At 38.6% G+C, this 23,482-nt stretch overlaps 1 protein-coding gene across 1 annotated transcript in view; it reads left to right on the forward strand.

Annotated features, from left to right (window-relative positions):
- The window catches only part of TGFBR1 (transforming growth factor beta receptor 1), a 40,446-nt gene that overhangs the window by 11,885 nt on the left and 5,079 nt on the right, over positions 1–23,482 (forward strand). Inside the window, exons 3-9 of the mRNA XM_035893434.1 lie at positions 2,381–2,632; positions 3,027–3,269; positions 7,084–7,314; positions 13,711–13,878; positions 14,584–14,740; positions 21,019–21,143; positions 21,760–21,890. Coding sequence (XP_035749327.1) covers positions 2,381–2,632; positions 3,027–3,269; positions 7,084–7,314; positions 13,711–13,878; positions 14,584–14,740; positions 21,019–21,143; positions 21,760–21,890 — 1,307 coding nt within the window. The remainder of the gene's footprint in view (positions 1–2,380; positions 2,633–3,026; positions 3,270–7,083; positions 7,315–13,710; positions 13,879–14,583; positions 14,741–21,018; positions 21,144–21,759; positions 21,891–23,482) is intronic.

Raw genomic sequence — 23,482 nt, forward strand, 5'->3', positions numbered from 1 at the left:
GAAGGGGGTGGGAGCATTTTTAGGGGGGGGGGTGGGGGTGTAAAAGTGTGTCCACTAGAGAGCAGCAAAAACCTGATTCCTAGAAGCTTTGGCTGTTCAGCTGATTAGGCATTGTTTTCTGATTTCAAGGGAGGGGGAGAATAGCTTTAGAAGGAAGTAGTGATCCATTTGTGCCGAGGAAGCTGTTCAGGTGTGTGTAACTGTGCCCTTTACCTTGGCAGAAGACTGTAAGATAGTGGCATCAAACTGGAACAAAAGTACAAATTGTATCAGATTGCTCTCATTAGGAATGCAGGAGAGGTGGGAATAAAATTAATGAGGAACAAAAGACACCAAATGCTTTATTTAGTCATAGCAGTGTCAGTGTGTCCCTGCAACTTCACAAGATTGGAAAGATGAGTAAGAGTAACAAGGCCAACCCAAACCTTGTTTTGGGACTTCAAGTAACTTGGCCTCTGTACAGTGACTCAATGTAAATATATCTTAATGAATATCAATCTCTTGCTGTAGGCATTCAGATGCATGGGCAGTTCTGATGAGCCAAGAATACTATTTAAATAGGAAAAAAGTCATGGATGAAGCAAATGAGATAAAGGCCTGCTTGTTAAGAAAGTTGAAAAAAAAAATCAATGTATGAATATTTTAGGAAACTTTTAATCGTTTAAATGGGTTAAAAAGGAATTTGTTCAAGTGTAAATTACCAAAGGCGCACCAACAGGAAAATAACTGTTAAATGTTCTCATAGTTAAACTCTGATTAATAACTTTCCTTACTTCTCTGGTGGGGGAGGTGGGGTGGGAAATTGCATCTTCAAAAAAAGTGGTGCCATTAAGAAGCTTTATCTTCCCATGTGCCAGTTCTCATTTCATATGAGAACTTCATATTCACCTTCTAACTTTTTTTCAGTCTTCATACTAAAAAAATAATTCTGCAATTCCATTCATGTTTTTTCTCCCTTTTTCTAATTTGTCTGTGGGCTGGCAACTCTCTGAAACATGAGTTATCTTTCTATGGCGGGTCCTAAGAACTTCATCGTATCTCTTCAGTAACAGTAGAGGGTGATTGGGAATAACTTGATTTGATTCAAAATCTTGGGGAGGAGGTGTTTTCAGAGAAAGGGATACAACTTGGAATCAAGACTTTGAGATGGAATATATATTTGAGATCAGATTGCCATTTATTTAAATCCATGGATATCCATGGAATCCAAGGATAGAGAGGGGTGTAAAATCTGAGGCAATTCAGGTGGTTGTCTTCAACTCTTGAATTTAAGTGAAATGCCAAATTTTGGTGCATCTTTTGCTTTGCCACCTACTCATTCTCATACCTTTGGCATGAGACTTTGTGCGTACCCTTGAAAGAGCCTTTTTTATGGCTCAGTGCATTTTTGTGGTTTGGGCATGAATGTTTAAGACTTTAAATTTGTCTAAATTTCTGTATTTTAATCCATCTGCGTGCATGTACGCAAGTTCTATGCTAGCTTTTGCTCTTCATAGATGAGTGAGTGGAGTCAGAGTCTATTAATACTTTAACTGTTGCTCCTACACTGTTTTCTGTCTGGCTTTGGTCCTGTAAATGAAGGAAGGAATGGAGAAAGCAATTTCAAGTAGTCTTCCTTCTCCAAGAACTTCGGCAATTTAAAGAATGAAACCTGATCATCTCAGACATGATTAGTCTGTCATTCCTGCTTCCCTTCCCATGCCCCCTCCTTTACTAGTGCAGTTGATAGCTTTAGTAAACCAGGAACTTGAGTAATGTAAGGCAATGTTTTCCTGTGGCTTCATAAATAACAAATATAAGCCATATTCTGTTTATGTGAAAGGGTATGTTCTCAGGTTGTTCAGGGTTGGTTTTTTAATGAGGATTAAGCCACTATACACCCTTGGCACAAAATTGAAGCCATCAAGTGATGTATAAAGTATTAATCCTGAGTAGCCAGTAGCATCCTATTTATCACTTACTAAAGCTATACCTGTGGTTATTGTGGAGAAAATGGCATTTGTATTGGGTTTGAAAAAAGCAGAATTGCATGCTATAGAGGATACAGTGTTACTAAAAAGTCTAGTTCTTTAGTATTAGGAACTGTAATGGAACTTCTTTACCTTGAGAAACATCTAGATCGCAGCCTTTCTCTTTTAATTGTATAAGGAGAGACTGCTTTAAATTTTACTTTCTTTCATCTGCTCATCTCCTAATTTTTTTTTTGTCCCACAAAAAGCCTTGTAGTGTTGTTTTTTTAGTGTTATAGTTCTGTGTTTATGTAGCCAAAAAGTGTATAGGCCTCCTAGTGTTTTGAACTTTCATTCCTTTAGTCATTCAAGTTGTTTCTCAACTCGGAACATGTACCAATACTAACACTAATATTTTTTTCTCAATACAGCATTACAGTGTTACTGCCATCTATGTACAAAAGACAACTTTACATGTGTGACAGATGGACTATGTTTTACCTCAGTAACACGAACTGCAGACAAAGTCATACACAATAGCATGTGTATAGCAGAAATTGATCTGATTCCCCGAGACAGGCCGTTTGTTTGTGCCCCCTCCTCCAGAGATGGAGTCATTACTGTGCCTCATTGCTGTGACAGAGACCACTGCAATAAAATAGAACTTCCAATTCCAACACCAGGTAATTGGTTTTGGCATATTTGATTTTTTTCTTTTTTAAACAGAAAATTCTGTAAGAGCAGAAGGTTTGGTTTTGAAGTTGTAGGTGAATTCGAAGGCCTAAAGTACATCTGAGACTCTGCAAATAGAATTTCAAGAGATTTAGAACAAGAAATTGAATCTTCTGGATAGGGATGTTAAGGCCAGTTTTGAACTTACATGCAAGGTAAATGGAAACTGAATAAGCACATAGTTGCTTTTGCCCTTTGTAATACTTACTTAGATTCTTGAAAAAGTTACTGTGCGAGAGTTTTAACAGATACAGTGAAATAATTTGAAGGTCACTGTACAATAAACTTAGTTTTTTTGACTAAAAAATAAATAGTTTTACAATTTTCTCTTTTTTTTTCTGTCAGGTCCTACTCCAGGAAAACCATCTTCTAACCTAGGACCTGTGGAACTGGCTGCTGTCATTGCTGGACCTGTCTGCTTTGTTTGCATTTCACTAATGTTGATTCTATATCTTTGTCATAATCGTACTGTAATTCATCATCGTGTGCCAAGTGAAGAAGATCCCTCACTGGATCGTCCCTTTATATCAGAAGGAACTACTTTAAAGGATTTAATTTATGATATGACAACTTCAGGCTCTGGGTCAGGTAATGTCGCCCTTCTAGCAATAACTACTCTGTGTTGAAGAGCCTTGTAAAGCATCAGATTTTTTTAATATTGTCAAATCTATTTAAACTTATTTTAAAAAGCTACTTCCATGTAGAATCATTCAATATCAGTGAAGATTTAATATACGGAAATAAGTGAAATAAAGATTGAGTTGCTGCTACTGTTCCTCATCATTCTGAGAGTACAGTCTGATATGTAGGAAACGGTCAGCTATTGCAAATGTTTTGTTTCCTCTATTAATAAGGCTCAGGCGTTTACCTTTAGTAACCTTCAGTTACCTTTTTGTTGTGCACAGCATATCTAAATTACCATCAAGTAAAATCAATGTAACTTGCTGAACATGTTTAGAATATAGGTCAAAATATATCCTCTCTGAAGACGGTGAGGTTGCACTGAGTGTGTAGGCAGTTATGTTTCAATTGAGAAAGCTTTTTCTATATCCAAATAAGATTTGATTGTGATAGGGTAAGTTGCTCTCTGGTTAGAACTGCAGCTTTAGTAGTTTGCATTTATCTCAGTTTTCTCATTTACTAACAGCAATAATTAACTAAATCAAATAATGAAAGTCATTAATAGAACTTCCTATATATGGGGCTAGAACTTAATAAATGCAAATGCTGAACTTACTCCTCCAGTTACTTCTGTATACCCCTCCTAAAAAGAACAGACAAAATAATCCAGATCTAAGAGGCACAGCTAAAGAAGTATTTAATCTGGTGACCTAAAGTACATGTTCTGCTCTTAAACTCATACCGAGGGACCAAAAAAGCTCATAGTCAAATCAAAAGGATTCTACCAGTTTTGTATTATGGTATTCTCTGAAGAGAACTATATAAAACAGAGAAGTGATCAAAACTCAAAAAATGAGCTTCCTACTCGGATCAAAAGGGAAGTAGGATTCATTTTCTACAATGATGAATAGTAAGCTGTTATTAATTATTCAGTCTTCACTTCTGTTAGTGTTGCCCTGTTTGTTCCATGATGGACAAGACCTGAAACAACTAGAAGCTTGATGAAAGGAATTGATGAAACATCTAAAATAGAAGCTGCAGCTTCAGCAGAAGGATCTAAGAGAAGGATTTCAAAGTCTCTTAAAGCTAAGAATGATTTTTCAGATCATGATGCAAATCTCTAAGTATCAATTACACATAGTATAGACAGATTGGGATGCCCAGCTGCTAGTCTCCAACTCACAAATTACAAAGTAATTTAGTTGCAAGGAAATGGGAAGAATTGCCTAAAAGAGGGGGGGAGAAGTTTTGGTTATTACTCGTAGGTGACTTCAAGTAGGAACGTAAATTGTTTAGAAATCCAAAGGGTCACAGAAATCAATGTAAAGTTGAATCAGTTGAAGTGAATGTAAAACTCCTTAAACTTACCTGTGGTTCATAGGAGCTTGAAGAGAATGAGATTTTTCACAGTTCATGGGGTTGGGTGGCTTTTTTTATTACTTTTCAGAGGAAGTCTTCTGGGCAGAGACTTATGAACAAGAACAAAGTTCTAGCAACTGCTTTTGTTGTCTAGTGGTTTAGAACTTAGTTCCTGAATTATCCAAATCAGGTACAAACTTCTTATGCATTGGATGTTGGTCCAAACTAGTCAGAATACTGTTAAGGTATGGAAAAGGAAAAGAACTCTTGGAAAGCTTGGGGATACTTTGTTATGTATGAAGATAGATGATGATGAAGGCTTCAGGGATAAATTGGGTGATCATGGCTGAATACAAGATGCCAAATGTTATGAGCTGCTGTTGAATTTAACGTGGGCTTGAATTTTCTCATCCTCCTGACTAGCAAACTGCCTATCTTCATGCACAGTTAAAAGAACTTGAAGTACAGTTGTGCCCAATGTGTATGTCAAAAGCTAATGTAGCTATATCCAGTGAGCTACTCTTCAGGCAGTCTGGTTTACGGTAAACCAGTTGCTCAAGTTCCTGGTGATACAGGACTGTGTTTCCTCTATAGCAAAAAGAGGAGACTGCTCAGTTGCAACAAAAAGTCTGTAAGGAATTCTTTTGGATGCAAGATAAATATGGATTCTGGTTTTGTTCAGCAGCAGTAGTAAGAGAAAACAAAAAAGAAAAAAAAAAAAACCAACCACCAGAAGCAAGTTGAATCTCATAAATAGTGTAAAAATAAGTATAGGAGTATGGTAGATATATCACAATTGGCAGGGGTTTTATTGTACTGTGACATGTTAACATGATTGGGGGCTTGTAATGTGAAATTGAAATGCTTCATGTCTGGAAGGTTAAGAGCTTTGTATCTGTGTAGAGGTTAGCTGATATCCTTGGACATCTCTTTTAAACAAGAAGGGTTGTCTATAAATGGTACAGCAAGTTGAGAGCAGTGCATATGAAACTGAAAATGTACAAAGTTCTCTGGAATGGCTGTAGGAAAAAGAAAATAGTAGGCATATCTACCACTTAAACTATACAAAATCAGTTTGTATTTAACATTTTCCAGTGGATTTTGCAGCAGTACATGAGTGCTAAGGAGGAAGACTTCTCTGGCCAACAAAGTCAAATTTTACATTTTCAGGATTGGGTTTGATCTTGTGGCTATTCTAGTCTGGCCTTTTTGGCATTTCCAAAGTCTGTCCATAAAGAATGCAAGTTAGGCTTCACAGATGAGCCTTTAGTTTGCCTTTATGGGGCACACAGTACAGTTGACATGAGGACAGCTATTACAGCAAAAATTTTAACTTTCTCAGTAGGAATTCTTGCAGCACCTGACAATGACTGGTAAGGTGTCCATTTTTTTCCCCTTCCTTCACATAGATGTGTTGTCAGCACAGATCATGCAGAAAATTCCTGTAGGTCTGGAATTCTTGAGTAACTCCTCTGAAGACTGCAGTGTTTCAGTGTGCACTCCTCAGACTGAGACGCAAGTGTGGCAATACTGCTGACCAGATCAGATGTCATTCTAGCGCTGTTATTGGCGAAGAATGTCCAGAGACGGACAGGAACTAGTTTTTTGAGCTATTAGTTGGTATTTATTTTCTATAGCATAAGGAAAACCAGATGTTCTTCTGTCATCTATTGGAGTAATAGATTACTTTAAGTGTTTAAATTAAATAATCCTATATCAAAAGCGCTTACTGTGAGCAGATAACCTGTTCAATGCACTCGTCCTGCAGTGTAGTATCCCTGCAGAATTCTGTGAGAAGCCTTGCAGTTACAACAGATGTAAAATAAACAAAACCCACCTGGCTGGAGGATGCCAGTGCTTCTTGTTTGTTATACAAACTTACTGAAGCACGTTACGCAGTGCTGTGAGTTGAAAGCGTGTGGATGTTCCGAAACTAAAAATCTTTATGAATGTAGGCATTTTTCTCAAGTATAATTATAGTGAGGTGCACAAGAATGGCCTGTAAAATGGGAAGTTTTCATTACAAGGATGTTTTCCTATTTTACAGTAACTTGAGAGTACCAGCAGGCTACTGGTATACTTGGGCATGAGTGTGAACATTTGACAGTCAGTATTCCTGATAAGTATGGTTTAACTTTAACTTAAAAATGGACCGAGTCATACCTAGTGATAAATCAAGTAAGTGAATTGGTAGCAAAAGTGCTCTTGAACTGCTTTGCCAGGAGTTACAGGCAGATCCCTTTTTTGTTTAAGAAAAGGCAGCATCTTGCCTACACGCTTGTTAGCAGTTCATAACAAGCTTTTAATCTTAAAGAGAGTTTATGTGCATTTTAAGAGAATCTTAATGGAATATAGATCTTGTATTTAGTACTTACAAGTGCTGATTTTGTTAGTGATCTTTAATATAAAATCTTCTTTTTAGGTTTACCTTTACTTGTGCAAAGAACAATTGCAAGAACTATAGTACTTCAAGAAAGCATTGGTAAGGGTCGCTTTGGAGAAGTCTGGCGAGGGAAGTGGAGAGGAGAAGAAGTTGCTGTGAAGATCTTCTCTTCAAGAGAGGAACGCTCGTGGTTTCGTGAAGCAGAAATTTATCAAACAGTTATGCTACGGCATGAAAACATTCTTGGATTTATAGCTGCAGACAACAAAGGTTAGTGATATTATGAATTCATTTTGCTGATTGTCTACCTCGTCAGAATAGATAGTAAATGGAAGGGAAAACAAAGTTGTGAGGACCCAGTTCAGAGTTGCAAAAAATAATTTTGTTACTAGAGCATTTCAGAGTTTGGCAGACTTTTCATAGGTTTAATGAAGGAAAAAAGTACACTTTCCTTTTTCTGGAAAGCATGGCTTTGTTTAAATCTTTAAATAAGAATTTTTTTTTTTTTTTATGAGGTGTAATTTCTACAAGCAAGTTAAAATACTGGCTAAATTTGGTATCAAAGAGGAAATGCTTTATCTTGTCAGCCCACACATGTGCTGAATGTCTGTACTTCTCTAAAAGCCTAAGAAGATAGATGTGTGGGACCAAAAGAGATCATGTCTAATCCTGTTGTCCTAATATAAAGTAGGAGGTAGAATATTCATTTTTATGGCTGAGAGATGAGAAGTTACTCATTTAGAACTCCAGGTAGAAAAGAAATTGGAAAACAGAATTAATGATTTATTCCTAGTATTAAAAAACTCTACCTGTTCCCTGAAAGTCTCCTGATAAGCCTTTAAGTATCTACGAAGAGGAACAGTTTAACTGTTTTTTTCTGTTTGATTTGTTGCGGTTTCAGTCACATTAAAGTTTCTTGGGTCTTCCTGCATTCCAATTCAAGACATGAAAATTTGGCAAAACCAGCAGAAGTCTTGAATTTCTTGCATTAAGAGGAGTTATAAAATGTTATGCTGTTTCATTCAGTTATTTTAATCTGAAATTGACTTTTTTTTTTTTTTGCAAAGAAAGCATTAACATAAAATTCTGTCACCTTAGGGGGGAGTCAAAAATCCATACACATCCTGGATTTTTAAAGGGCTCTCAGTTTTGTGGGAAATTCCTAAATGGTTTTAGTGTAGTTGAAGTATACATGGAAATAGAGTTCTTTTTAATTATTACTAGATTAATTTCAAGTTTCTATATCTATATACATTTGTAGAATTGGAACAGAACTCAAGAGGCTGTGTAGAACACTCCTCCAGGAAAGGGTTAGCTATAGCTCACTTGCTCCTAACAGATGCTGTGCAACTTGTTAACCTCCAAGAGTTTGCAGATCGCAGCATATCAGGCAACTTTTTCCTGCAGCTTATTGTGCTTACCACTAGAAACTGTCTTACTTTCACGTCTGAAGTTGTATTGGATATTAATAGCATCTGCAAGAGCTTGAGTTTGTTCCCATAGAGCTAGTGGAGTATCTGGAGCTTGGATTTAAAATGAATAGATCAGTTGCATTAAAGACATACATGAAAATCCATCTCTTCAGAAGCCTTAGGTACTATGTCTCACTTAAAAGCATAAAGGATATACACAATACCTTAGCTATAACTTTTAACAGAATCTAGATGTGGTTAAGCATACTAGTCTACAATTTTGCCCCAAGCCCATAGATCGTTTGTCCCAAAAATACACTTGACTACTGTGCAAAGGAGGTATGAAGGTTTCCTAAACCAGTGGGTTCCTGAAATAATTTCCTGATTGCTGGCTCAAGTTCCAGATGTAGTAGAATGAAATTCCATTTGACTTGGTTGTATTTAGATTCCTTGTAATATAATGTAATGCAATACAAATTTTTCTGGTTTCTATTGTTTAAATGCTATACATACAAAGAAAAAAATCCTTAGTTGGTAAGTCATGCCATTGTTTGAGGCCTTAGGGCTCGTCTGTTTTCTTGAGAATTAGTTAGCACTTGGTTTACAAAAAATGAATAAAGATGTATTTTGAGACTGCTGCTATCCTTGACTGTTTTCTGACAGTATTGCTGTCTAAGCAGATGTGGAAAGCTAGATTATTATTTTTAACCCACCAATGCAGAATTCTCAGTATAACCTTCTGCATTCTCTCAGCAAGGAAATATGTACACACCATTCTCTCTGTGGGTTAAGCATTCGGAAGTTCTGAATATTGAAGGAAGTTAATACTTCAACTCCTGTTTAGAATACTTCAGGCCACCTGTATCCCACTAAATGGGAGAACATAGAGGGACCATTATACAGGTAGTTATTCCAGTTTAGCAGGTGTGCTATCATGGTACTCTGAAAAGAGCAGTGTATCACAACATGGCTTTAGAGACCCATGGCTTAAAAGGTCTTTTTAAGTCTTTCATTGTAGATGCTGGTACTAAATGATAAATGCTTATTAGGTGCCAGGTGGAAGATGAAGAATTGGTTCACAGCGATAATAGCTGCAAAGGACTTGCATCCATTTCTCCGTAGGGCAGACTATTGAATGCATTCAGCCTCTAGCTGGAATACACAAAGTCATTAGACTATAAGAATTTGGCTGTGTGTCTGAGACTTTGCAAGCATGACTACAGAGATAAAGCAGTACAAGGAATTAGTTGTGCAATCCCAAGTCAGCGCTTGCTGAAAGCTTCAGTGATACATGGAGAAGAATTCTCAGGAGTAGGTTCTTGTGCATCCATCATGACTGCTGAGGACTCATATGTTCTGACGTGTAGTTTGTGGTGTAAGAGTGGACCAGTGTCATGCTGCAATTCTTGCTACTAGTAAAGGCATTAATTGGGTCTCTCCTCTTAACACAATTGCATATTTTTCACAACTGCTGGGGAACATCTATCTGGCTGGCCGTTGTAGTTGTACAATTCGAGTGCCTTCAGGTAGAAGGGTGCATGCTTAGATTTGGAAGTGTTTACAAGTGCAGGTAGATCAGTTAAGTCAGTGGTGTTCAGCTCAGATGGTGGAGTCAAAGCTTGTGACTGAACTACTGTCTTCTCTCCTTGTTCTACTATGCTGTTTAGAAGATCTATGTGCCTTAATGGCACATTGTTCTCCTCCTCTACTTCTCCACAGCTGTATGGTGTTCAGAAGGCTGCAGAAGCTGGTCTAATCTGTCTGCTTTCCCATCCCAAAATCTACTGGGAAATAGGTACTGGTGTTAAGCCAGCTTAAGGGCTAAGAAGCAATGAATTATTTTAACTGCAGTTGTGTTCTGTCTGGCTAGCATGTTTGTGTTCTGGGTAGCTCTTAGGAGTGTAAGCTAACTTTCAAATACTGCTAGGTCAGGCAAATTCTTTTCTGGGCCATGTGTTGCCTAGTTTTGAACCACTTAAACAGATAGTTTGGGTTTTGAGTGGGGTTTTTTTTGTTTTGTTCTTTCTAACTTAGATACTTAATTGTGAAGAGCATCAGGGACTACTTATCTGCACGATTCTACTCTAGCAGAAGAGCAGTGGCAGCGACCTCTGTTTACAGTACTAAAGGTTTCCCTGGATTAGCTGTCAGTAACCATAACTGTCAGTAGTCATGTTAAAAGTAAGTTGAAGTCTTGTACTGCACACTTTCAGGTAATTTTGTGTGCTAAAATACTTTGGCCTCTCCATTCCTTCCCCTTAATTGAAAGCTGCGCTTCCCTAGGTGACAGTTTGTTCAGTCAGACTACCTTACATGGTAAGTAGATCCCCGAGAATGATATTAGGCAGTATGCTGTGGAGAAATGAACAGAATTCCTTCCTCTTGAGAAAAGCAATATTTGAGCCATTTATTCTTTTTGAAGCTCTGGCTTTAGCCTGTGAAAAAGGAATTTGAGTGGAAGATCTTGCTAATCTACACAGCTCAAGTGCTTTTCATCAATTTAAACAGATGACTATCTCAATGTGATGGAGTCAAGCTGTTTCACTAAAAAAAAAACCTCAGTCCTCTTCTAGCCACAGAGAAAGGTGTTTTCCCTGACATCTCCCTGAATACCTCATTTCTAGAAGTTTTCTAGTTAGAGATCCTATCTGTATCTGATCTTTTCACTGCTTTGTTTCCTGGTTTTTTTTCTGTTACATTATTTGTGTGCCAGAAAGGGCTAATGTATCCCACTCTCTGCTTTGAAACACTTTACTGCATGACACTAGAGAACACATGCAATTAGGCAGTTTCTGTAACTTTTAAACATTCAGCTTGGAACATAAGTCTGTGGTTCAAAACTCTTGTACCAAGCAATACTGTCACACCTTAAAACCTAGTATTTGGTTTAAAAACAAGCATGTGCCAAGTCCCAATTTTTGTTTTGTTTTGCTAGTACCAATGGGGAAAAAAGCATTAGTCACTTAAGTGAATTCAATCGATCCAATTTTAATTGAAACATGATTATATATTTGATAAAGTAATTGTTATATATTCCTTTCTTCAGGAGGCAGTTTGTCTAGGATGAATGTTGCTTGGACTGCACTAATGTTTTTCTCAAACTGTAATCAGTCTTCTAACAACAAATCTGAAAGCTGCCTTACTCAGAACTTCAAATTTTGTTTGAACTGCGAAAGAAAAACCTTTTACTTCTGAGTGATTTTAATGGTCTAAAATTCCTTCAGGTTTCTTGCAAACAGATGAAATAACCATGATTAATCTCTCAAATAAGTTTCCAAGAACATACATAAGATTTCATAACGTTCTTGAACATTCTGAAATTGCTTAAGATTCTTGATCTTGGCGTGTGTATATTAACTAAATTAGGTTACCTTGTCATGGAAGGCTGTGCTACTGTATGTAATTACTACTGAGTGTAATTACCTTTTTTTTACCTGACAATGCAAATCCTGTGATTGAAAACTTCATGGCTTTAACTTCCTTTTTTCCTTTTAAAAAACCAAAGCTTAGGAGTCACTTCTCTGGGCATATTATACGAGGCTTCCCGCTGCAATAACAGTTTTCTAACAGTCTTTTACAGGTTAGAGCATTTGTCTGCTTTCTTTTGCCTGTTTAAACTAACAACTCAGTTGGGACTATTCTGTGAATGTAGCAAGGCAGAATCCTCTTTCCATTGTGAGAATTGTTTGAATGTAGATTAGACTTCTTACTCTGAAGAATTTGGTGGCTTTTTAATTCTTTTTAAAACTATTTTTAATAGCATCAACAGCCTCCCTAGAAACATCCAAGTAGAAGGGATGCTTGAAAGTTATCATACTCCACCCAAGTGCTTATTTAAAGAAAAGCACAAGTACTTCTATAAAGCTAGTGTCTGTCAATCTCTAGATCAGGCATTTTGTGCCGCTGACATTTCTGGGCCAGTTGTGTTCTTTGAGGAAAGTGGAGGAAGAGAGGAAGGAAACACAAGAACTTCCTATTTGCAAACTAAAAGTTTTTCAGTATGTTTATGACAGGAACTAACTTTTGAGTTCACTTTTCTCCTTGCTCTTCTTTGTATTTAGTTCTTGAATGTGCATTTTGATAATCCTTAAGGACTGCCACATAATGAGATATCTTTTTGGCTTGTGCTGAGCTTTCTCACTTGTTCTTAGGGAATAGTGGCTGTATAATTCAGGATAGAAGCCCAACTGAAATCTCTTGTGGGATAACTAGTCTTTTAAAGAGATGAAAGACTTCTATAAAAGTAGCTAACTATAAAAATACTTCAGATCTGCTGCATGAGAGTTGCCTTTATAACAAAATAAAATTAGAAAACCTATTTGGTGATAGGATTGTTCTTTGCTGAGTATGTTTCTTAGGTAAAAAAAAAAAACCCAAACCACAACAACTTTTGCTCCCCTCTTGATTTGAATTCCTTTAATAGTCTTCTCTCTGTGGCTTAAACTTCAAGCTATTTTGTGTCCACTGGTTTAATAACATGAACAATTTAGTTCTAATCTGTCATTTGTATATCTTGGGATATCTGCTAATGTATTATGGCCTGTCTTGTTCTTAATAGTTCAGTGAAAAATCATACAGCAAACTGGTTTTCTCATAATTGGTGTTTTTCATTCTCTTTACCCTTGTGCCTCCTGGAAACCTCAATTTTGGCCAGCAACATAGAGGTCACCAGAGGTGGGATTTGACTTTGTTTTTGAAGTAATGTGTCCGATTGCTGCTTGCAAGCTTCTACTCCAGGAGGAAAAATCCACCAGCTGCTGGTAACTGTGGAAATTGTCTCCCAGGCTGAGGCCAGATAGGTTATGGGAAGACTGAAGGAGTTATGGGGCAAAGCTTGAAAGACCTTTTTTTTTTTTTTTTTTTTTTTTTTTTTGGGTAGCCTGGACAATTTCATACTAGACTGCTTAGTGACAGGATTAGTTTTGCATTGTGCATTCAGCACTGTTCCCCTAAGCAGAAAAGTTAGGGGAAGGCAGGAACTGGCTAATACCCTGAATAGTTCACCTCAGAATCATAGTGACATCAGTTTTCTATGGTTTGTCTTTTAGTTTAAATAAAAGAATGCTCACTAAGCTGTTCAGAAAGTCTTGCATGGTAGTCCCAGCTTTTACAGAGGTATTTAAATGTTGCAGGGGTAGAAGTAAAGATTTAAGAGTCTAATTGGCTGAGGTTATTTGCAAAACGTAATTTGGCATATATGGTTTGCTTGTCTTTTGTGTGTGTGTGTGGTATTCATGCCAGTGTTATTTTGCAGACAATGGTACATGGACTCAGCTGTGGTTGGTGTCAGACTATCATGAGCATGGATCACTCTTTGATTACCTGAACAGGTACACAGTAACAGTGGAAGGAATGATAAAATTAGCTTTGTCCACTGCCAGTGGTCTTGCTCATCTTCACATGGAAATTGTTGGCACGCAAGGTAATCTTATGACTCTTCAGTCTGTCATGTGGATAACACTGGATTGTTTTTAAAAATGACACATACATAGCTCTTTCTGCTATAATTCTCTTCTTGGTTAGAACACTCAACCTTTTCAGGGTGTAGTTGTTTTGCATACAGCTACTTACTTATGTGATAGGGCAGCTGAACTTGGCACAGATACCCAAGTTAATCCCTTGTGGAGCTGAGTGAATTTAAGAATGTCTGTTTGGACCTGTGAAAATTTCTGAACTAATAGACCTTCTTAATTTGGAAGTTTTTTCTACTTTCCTTTCTATGACATATCCAGGTTTTGTGATATAACAATCCTTCCTACAAAACACCTTTTAAAAGGCACTAAGTAATGGTGTCTGTAGTATCTCCTTAACTTTGATTTAAGACAGCACTATGGGTCTATTTCCAAAGGTGTTAGAAATGTTTTTGTGGCAAGGATTATGTGCATGCGATAAATACTTCCAGGAAGGGAGAAAGGAGCTATAGAGTGGACTGATACAGTAGACATTTAAGGCACTTTTCTGCACAGCCAGACAGTCCACAATGAATGATTTCGGGAGTTACCTTGATGCACATACAGAATTTCTTCCAGTTCTGCTGCTTTAACTTCAAACAAAATCTGTACCAGGCTTAGTAATAGCAATTACCTTTTTTACAGATGTGTTAGTTCTGTTTTTTTTTCCCTTACAGGCAAACCAGCGATTGCCCACAGAGATTTGAAATCAAAAAATATATTGGTAAAAAAGAACGGAACATGCTGCATTGCAGACCTAGGATTGGCGGTTAGGCATGATTCAGCTACTGACACAATTGATATTGCCCCAAACCACAGAGTGGGAACAAAAAGGTAAAATCATTAACGTGATGTCACACAACTTTTTTTATAAAATGCTTTGTTTTTTTCTTGTCCCATATAAAGATTTTTGTGGGTACAAACACAAGCAACAGGAAAATATAAGTAATGGCAGGTAGAGTTCCTTGGCACTTCCTTGCCAATTCATAATTTAGTTAGACAGTAGGTGCTTAAAAAGCATGTTGAATCTTGGCATCTATTACTAGCATGTGTAAAATACCAAAAACTTGCAAAATATTGTAGGGCACAAGTATATATTAAAACAATTAGGAGGCTTCATGAATAACAGTTTTAGAGACTTCACTGCTGTATCTGTATATTTTTTATTTTTTTTTTGCCTTGTGTTGCATGGAAGTGTTGTTTGTAGCCCAGTCTGGAGTATAAGACAGGATATTGGCAGTGAAAGTAAAAGGCTTCACACTGAAGTCCAGCTTATGTGGCAGAACATGGAAGCTGCGGAATCTTGGATGCAGGCTTTCATGGAATCATATTTTTGAGAGAAATAAGAGAACTTAAAATAGCAATTATCTTTGTCATCTAATGCATAAATAGAATTATCAATGGATGAGTCAGTATAGTCCCTTTCTTTTAAAGGCCTACTTCTGAATTTGGAAATATGGATTTTCTTGTCCTCGAAAGAACTCAGAGCTGTTTAACTCCATCAACACAAGTGCAATTAAACTTATTAGCTGTAATTTGTCATTACTGGACGACCAGACAGTAAGAGCTGGAAGCTGCTCTGATGAGAAGATGAATTTCCTTTAGTAATCTGTGCACTTATAGAGCATACAGAGATAGCAGCACTGACAGTGAACCACAGCAACAGAGTTGTGCAATATGGGCAACTCTTTGTCCTTTTGATGCCTATACATTCAGTGGTATGTCAAACTGAAGTTTGTATGCCTGTCATGGAGAAATTTGTGGAAACCCAGTGGTTCAGGGCTTCCTTGTTAACTTCAGCATATGCCCTAGCAACACTGGGGAAAATTCTATGTTGATGTTGCCCAATCTCTAATCCATACATAAAAAATATTTTTTATATATCTCTTTAGTCAGTGATAACTGCAGGGGAAGGAGGAGGTGTGATTGCAGTTTTACAATGAACTAGGATGCCCCTTTAGCTGTGGCTTTTTGGAAGAAGGAAAAAAAACTTAAGGCTCAGTGAACAGCAGCTTTTGGAACATGCACTGAAAGTTTGTTTTATTGACAATTGCACTGCTGAAATTTCTTTGTTCTAAAGCTCTGCTGTACTAGTCCTTTGCCAGCTTTAAAAATACCACACAAATGGTCAAATGAGATTTATTTTCTAATCTACTGCTAGATTACAAAGTACTGGGCATTATTCTTTCTCAAAGTCTCCAGTAATCATTGCTAGTAGAACAGCAGACTACTTTGGAATTCATCATTGCATTGGTGTGTGCGGGGCACATACCACATGTGACTCGGTACTTTCCACTATGCCTACATGCAAAGAAAAATGATGTGCCAGTCAGTTACTTTCTTTAGTCTAGTCTTTAGAGAAAGCATCCTTTCAGCTGTGTCTGTAGATCCCACTTACCCGATCTCTTCTTGCATAGGCATTTATTAAATTGCTTGTTCATCTACCTTATGCTTCTGCACAAAGGTAAAGCTGCAGTAACTCTTGCTTGCTGCAGTGGGCAGCAGCCAGGACTAAGTCTGTTTCCCGCTTTAAAGACATTAGTCACTTCTATCTCTCTGAAAATTGTTCATTCTCATAAAAGGCTTTGTCCCGTCTTCCTCCCTTTTGTGCATTCTTAGCTAAGTAACTCTTCATCTTCTCTGGTTAATTTTTCACAATAAAGTTCAGATCTTACCTGTTCAACGACAATTTTAACTCCCATTGATTGCCACTGCTGGTACCTCTTATGCACGTGGAAGCTCTGTGGGCAAGTTCAGGGAGACTTGACTAAGTTCATATTTTTCTAATGTTTGTCTGTTGTAAACGTGTGGTCTAGGGAGCAAGCAAGACTCACTTTTGGGTGAGTGATCTAGGTGTGGAGTCAGACTGATGATTCTTCTCTCTGAATGAAACTTTTCTTTTTTGTTCACAGGCTTAGCTTTACCAGAGGGTGTGAACTGTGTGCTTTCACAGCTCAGCCTGCAGCATAAAGCAGGAAATGTGGGCTTTAAACTGAGAAAGAAATAGAATCCCTCTCTCACTCCCTGAGGCATGTAAAAAACCCAGACTCAGTCTCTTCTTTTTTTTTTTTTTTTTTTTTTTTTGAGATGTGCGGCACAACTGTTACTTTTGGTAGTTGAAATAGACTGTATTTAAAAAAAAAAAAATTGTCTGCAAATTCCACCTTAGCATGGGTGCTTTTCTGCAGTTTACCTAAACCAAATATGAGCAGAATTCTAGCTATGCTTGTGGAGCACAGGCTTGGTGAAGGGAGATGTCATGCTCAGTGTGTTGTGCATGGGTCCTGTTTGATGACACCAAGTTCACTACATGTTGTACGAGAAATTTAAGCAACTAATACAGGCAGAGCTTTTAGACTAAAAGAGGTGGGGGGGAAGAGATCAATGGGCACCCAAAGTTTAGTAATGCCATGCTCAACATAATTTGTAAACTTCTTTGTAGACTTATCCTTTCATTCTTAGAGGGTACTAAGCTGCAGACCTTGTTCAGAAGGTCAGAGTTAATCTACGTAGAGTAGTTCTCTCCAGAACATAAAATACCGTTTCTGACAAGCAATGCATTTCCAATATATCGGCTGACAAGGAGATGCATGTTTCTCTCCCTTTTGTCTGATAGCTGTGAAACGGCTAATCTGCTAACCACACTAGATGACCTACTTGCCTTTCGCCTCTCTTGTTCCAGCAATAATCTCTCAGACTTTTTGAGCAGTCAGTCACCATTCTGTCTTATGGAAGCCAAAGCCAATCTAAATGCATTGATGGAGGATCATGGTAAGAGGTCAATTTGCCAATAAATTCAATGAAAGTCACATTTGGGGGGGGGCGGGATTTTTTTCTTTTGAGGGTGTGAATTGAGCTCCACTGCCACATTCAGGCCTCTTAAGGTCTTTCCTATTAAAACCCTTGTCCTTAGGATGATTTACAGAAACTGAGATAGTCTGCTCTACTGCTTGTGTAAGTGATCCTGGCTGACAGTCTTGCAACATGATTGGGGTTTTTGGTTTGGTCTGTCTTCTTATCCCCATGCAGTCTTAAGACAGATCAAATATTCTTTCTTCTAGACCCAAAGCTGATCACTATACTGTCAAGCACAGAAGTAGCACAAGAAGATTATCCAATAATGCAAAATCCCTGGAGAGAATTAAAACACCCATCACAATCTTGCATTCTTGATTAAAAAGTTTTTGATAGGGATGGCCCAGAATAATTTGAGCTTTGTCCATGTCAAAGATTGTGATATATATAAACTTAAGACTCTGCTTCCATTCAGTAAATACTGTCAAAGTAAACTTTACATTCTTCTCTAGACAGTTGTCCTCTGCTTGTGCTGTGGTTATCACTTGTGGGGAATTTATATGCCTGTACAGTGCTGAGAACTCTCATGTCAGCAACCCTTGCTGTAGTTCTGGACTACTGGTTGCATTTTTGCTCTTTTGTTGATAGCCCTTGCTTCCTTGTATGTATGTTACTTCTATAAGACACAGTAGTGCTGAGAGAGCTGTGAAAGGTCTGATAGTCCTGAAATGTATTTTGGGTAGTGTGTCTTGTATTCTGCCTACCGTCCCTGGTACTAGGAAAAGAAAATCCTAGTATTATGTTGATTAAGTAAAATAGGCTTCTGTGGCTGTTGCAGAGGTTGAGCTATTGCCTGACACTGTATTCCACTCCAGTAATCTGTGCATGTTGCTTTTTTACCAGTTAACTGTGCTCTCCAAAGCTCTGGTGTCATTGTTCGCCTGCTTCATTAGTATGTCAGCTTGAGATTGACAGGGCAGTGATGTGGAGAAACACACTGAACTCTGCTAAACATTACATTTGGATTTAGTTGCCAGAGCTATACAGATTGAGAGCAATACTACAACTGATGTTGACTGATGTAGCAAATACCATTCATTCCTTCCAGTAGTCAGGGGAAATGCTGCTGTCAGTAACTCTCACAGTGCAGTCCACACTGACATTTTGCTTGATGTTCCCCTATTAGGCCTAGTCACTAAACAAGGTAACAATCACTTGGATGCCATGACCACTTTTCAGTCCTTGTTTCTCAGTTGAAAGTCTCTCACAGATTTTTCTGTTGCAGGAAATGTTGATAAGGCAAATTTTTCCTGTGAGCACAGTTGTTAATGTGTAACTCAAATAGGATTTACTTTTCAAAAAAAAAAAAAAGAGCCTGGTATGGCTTATGATGGGACTTACAGACTGTATGATGAAGAATCAGTTACTGTAATGGTAGGGAGCCTTTGTTCACAAGGAATCCTTAACAGTGCTGGTTTTTCAACCAGCTCTTCACGTCTGTTCCCTCTCTAGTCTTGCTAGGGGATGTTATAAGTGGCTGCTGTATCTTGGCAGATTCCAGGAGCTGGAGCTTCCTCCTGCCTGGCTTCTGGAGCCCAGCCTGCTGTGTCCAAAGGGCTGGGGCTCTGTCCATTCCAGGCATATGGATGTGGCTGCTGCTTTCATGATTCAATCAGTAGTGAGGCTGGGCACACACAGACACATAATATACTGACAGGGCTGATTACACAGATTGCTATACATAATGGGCTGTCTTGAACACCCACATAAAACATTGTCAGAACTTCTATAAAATGTAAATATAGACAGCCAAGTCTTCTTCCTTCTCTTCAGCTGATCAGGGTTGAACTTCATTAGTGAAAACACACACCCCCTTCTATAGCGTCAGAAGCCCATGCATGTTTATGAATCCCTCAACTATTGGTATGATCGTTGGTGTGTCTAATGCCCTCTTCTGTGCTCCACAGGTGTCTTACTCACCAGCTGGGTTGGGTTAATGCACAGTAGCAAAGAGACGTATGCACTCGTGCACATCTACACACATGGACTACCTTGAATACCAGTGCAGGCCCTCCCCTTGTCAAACATCCCTGGCTGGGCCACATATTTGCTGGCTAGACCAGCTTGAAGTTTGCTAGTGAATTACACCCTTGCACACCTGCCGTGCATACTGGGTTTGGGGGAAATACAAACCTTCTGGCTCATGCCAGCAGCTGGCACCCAGGCACATAGACTTGATGACCTGTGATTCCCACTCAGGTTGCTGGTGCTGAGGGACCCTTACTCTGCTTCTCTTATCCCAGTTTTCCCTTGTAGGTAGTACCTGTAAGCATGTGGTTGTGAAGCCCGTGACCCATGGTCCCACTTCAGTGGCTGAAGCAGAGACCCTCGTTTTGTTCCAGTTGCTGGCACCAGAGGTGCTTTCACCCACTGTCTGACTGCAGTTTGCTGGCCCAGAATTCATTCATGCTGATCCCCCCTGGTAGCTCCAGCTGTGTGCTCCTAGGACCTGTGGACATACGCTCCTAGGATCTTCCAGCTGCTGATACCAAGACCCTCCTTCTCTCCAGTTGCTGGCACCCCAGGCCCAAAAGCAACTTCATCCCTTGTCTGACTCCAGTTGCTAGCCTTGAATTCATTTATGCCTGCCTCTAGTTGCTGGCATGTAGTCCTTAGAGCACCACATGCACATGGGGTTGAGACTGAGATTGCATAGAAGGATAGTTAGGATTTAATAAGAAGGTAGGATACACTGAGGTGAGCAGGTGCAGGCCTTGGTTAGATAAGCATAGTGGCTGGCATTTGTTTATTCAGCTGGCCCCTTTGAAATCCTTTTCTATTTGCCCCACTTTTGTTCCTCCCAGTTAGCCTTCTCCTAAACATTCCTTGGTCCCACAGGCCTCCCTTGAATATCCACAATCCTCATGTTCCTCTTATTTCCCACTTAGCAGTTGCAACATCCAGACTGGCCCTCTCTAAAGCTATGCCTGCAGTTTTTTAATAGCCCATCAGTTAGCAACTGGAGACTTTTGGTCTTTGTCATTGTCTGTGTTATTCCATGTCTATCAGGTTTATGGATCTGTTTATTTTTTCATGTTTTACTTATTCCCCCTATTCCTTTGCTTGTTCCTTTCAGTTTACTTATCCCATTTGCACTGAAAGGTCTTTGATGGATAACCTTAATGAAGTCGCTTTTCCTTTGCCTCCTTTTCCACATAAATATTTAAATTTGGTTTTGAGCTGATCAGTAGCACTGAACTTTCTCTACAGTAAATATTTATGAAATTAAATGTTTTCTTTTTTTTTATTGTAAATAGGTACATGGCACCTGAAGTTCTAGATGATTCCATAAATATGAAACACTTCGAGTCATTCAAACGAGCAGACATCTATGCAATGGGATTAGTGTTTTGGGAAATAGCTCGGCGATGTTCAATTGGTGGTATGTGGCAATCTTTACAAAATTGGACATACTAAGGAATTATAAGTAACTTACAGAACCTGAGTACATTTGAATAAACAGTTTGTTCTAAAAACAGTGCAAGGTAATAGCCAAGTAAGTCTCAGACTTTCTGTCTGTTAATCTTGTAAACGATGACCAGTTTATTCAACCTCTTTGTAGATTGATGAACCATAGGAAATATCCTTGCTATATTAATTTTTTTCTAAAACCTTTACGTAGAGGGGAGAAAAGGGTGAAGTTAAATGTCCTTGAGAGCAAGGGCCAAACACCACAAGTAAGGGCTAGCTTTAACATGTTCAGATAACGTACCTTATTTAAAATAAAACATGCTATTACAAATCCAAGAAGCATAGCATATAAAAGATTTTACATAGCTTGTATCTTTTCTAAATATATAAAATACAAAATTAAAAATTCGCTAAGGGTAATGTAAACACTTGTTAAGGATTTTTTACATTTATTTGTCAGTCATTGTAATGTAATTTTTAAAAACGAAAACCAAAAAAATGGTAGAGTACTGATAAGGAACACGGTAAAAATGAAGAATACATAATTTAGTGTTAGCTAAAATAAAGCTATTTTCAACCTATTACAGGAATCCATGAAGATTACCAGTTGCCATACTATGACCTTGTTCCTTCAGATCCTTCTGTTGAAGAAATGAGGAAAGTTGTGTGTGAGCAGAAGTTAAGGCCCAATATTCCAAACAGATGGCAGAGCTGTGAGGTATTAACTAACCTTGCTAAAAGCTGCTTTAATGTACACTAGAGCTTTTATTGATTTTAATGGCTTAAAAATTGTGCTTGTTTTTGAAGGGAGAAGTGTTGCTTCTTGGAGAACTTAATTTCATTCTGATCATTATGGCTTTATTGAATGTCATTGACACTTGATTATACATCAATATTTAATGTAACTTCACAAAAAATAATAGCTAACCCTGTGTGGGGGATTCTAGGATCCCATTCTGTGAAGCATATGTGATGCTAATGTAAATTAAAGCTAGTCTGAATTATATTATACAGGAAGAAGCATCATTGCGTGTAAATTGTGCAGCTAGGGGTTGTACTGCATCTGGCTGGGATTGAGTTAACTTTCTTCATAGTAGCCTGTATTTGTGGTTTGGATTTGTGACCAAAACAGTTTCATAGCACAACGATGTTTTAGCTATTGCTCAACAGTATTTACACAGCTTCAAGGCTTTCTTCAGTTCTCACTTTGTCCCCCTACTGCTGAGTAGGCTGGGAGTGGACAAGAGGCAGAAAGAGAATGCAGCTGGGACAACTGTCCCAAATTGATCAGAAGGATATTCTATACTATGCAATGTCATGCTCAGCAATAAAACTGGGGCAGGGGGAGTTTTCCAGGGGTGCTGTTGCTCAGGGACTGGCTGGGCGTGATGGTGGTAAGCAGTTGGTTTTGTATCATTGCTTTTCTTTGTTTTGGCTTGGTTTTCCCTCTTTGCCTTATAAATTGTCTTTATCTCAACCCACAAGTTTTCTCACTTTTGCCCTCCTGATTCTCTCCCCCATCCCACTGGAGGGAGGGAGGGAGTGGCTGCGTGGGGCATAGGTGTCTATTAGCCCAGTTGTGGGTTAACCCCAGTAAAGATATATGAGGTAATCAGGTCTGTGCCAATTGGTTTGTAACTAGGCTGGTTATCTCTTTCAAGAGGTGGACTTTCTAGTTTTAGCTCAGTACCCAGCAAGCACTGCAGTACTGCTTGGTGGGACACAAATGGTATCTTCAACAGTGCTGTGCTGCCTCATGTGAATGCTCGCCTGGAGCTAATTCATTCAGGGGTCATTGCCCTATCATTGTGTAGTAGAAGAATATCCTACAGACTGGCCAAAATAGTAAATGCCTTCAAGAATTTTCATCTGAAACTGTGGTGGCCTTAGTACTTTGTCTCAAAATTTGTACTCTGTGCACTTACTGCAAGATGAACGCAGTTATTAGGAAGCTGAGACTCTAGTAAGCCAAAGACTTAGAACTGCAGAGTGCATCTAGCAAACCACTCCTGACCATGCCTCTGTAGAAGTGCTTGCTCAATTCTGGGGTGAGTTCATTATGCTGGTAGTCACTGCACAGGCAGTAGTATGCACAGCAGTGAGCTCTTGTCTTTCCAGCCAACTTTGTTCATATTGCTTGTTCTAGGAACCCAGCTAGGGCTGGAACCAGGGCTTTCTGATTCGGAGCTTAGGAGAATAGCTGCAGTAGGCACACTAAGACTGATGAGATAGGATCTACTTTAGATTGAAGAGATAACTGGGTTGTGGCATGTGTGAAACGAATATGTGGGTAAAGGCCTGAGGTAAGAG

This window comes from Egretta garzetta, unplaced genomic scaffold, assembly GCF_000687185.1.
Source record: "Egretta garzetta isolate BGI_Z169 unplaced genomic scaffold, ASM68718v1 scaffold14, whole genome shotgun sequence".
Classification (NCBI taxonomy): domain Eukaryota; kingdom Metazoa; phylum Chordata; class Aves; order Pelecaniformes; family Ardeidae; genus Egretta; species Egretta garzetta.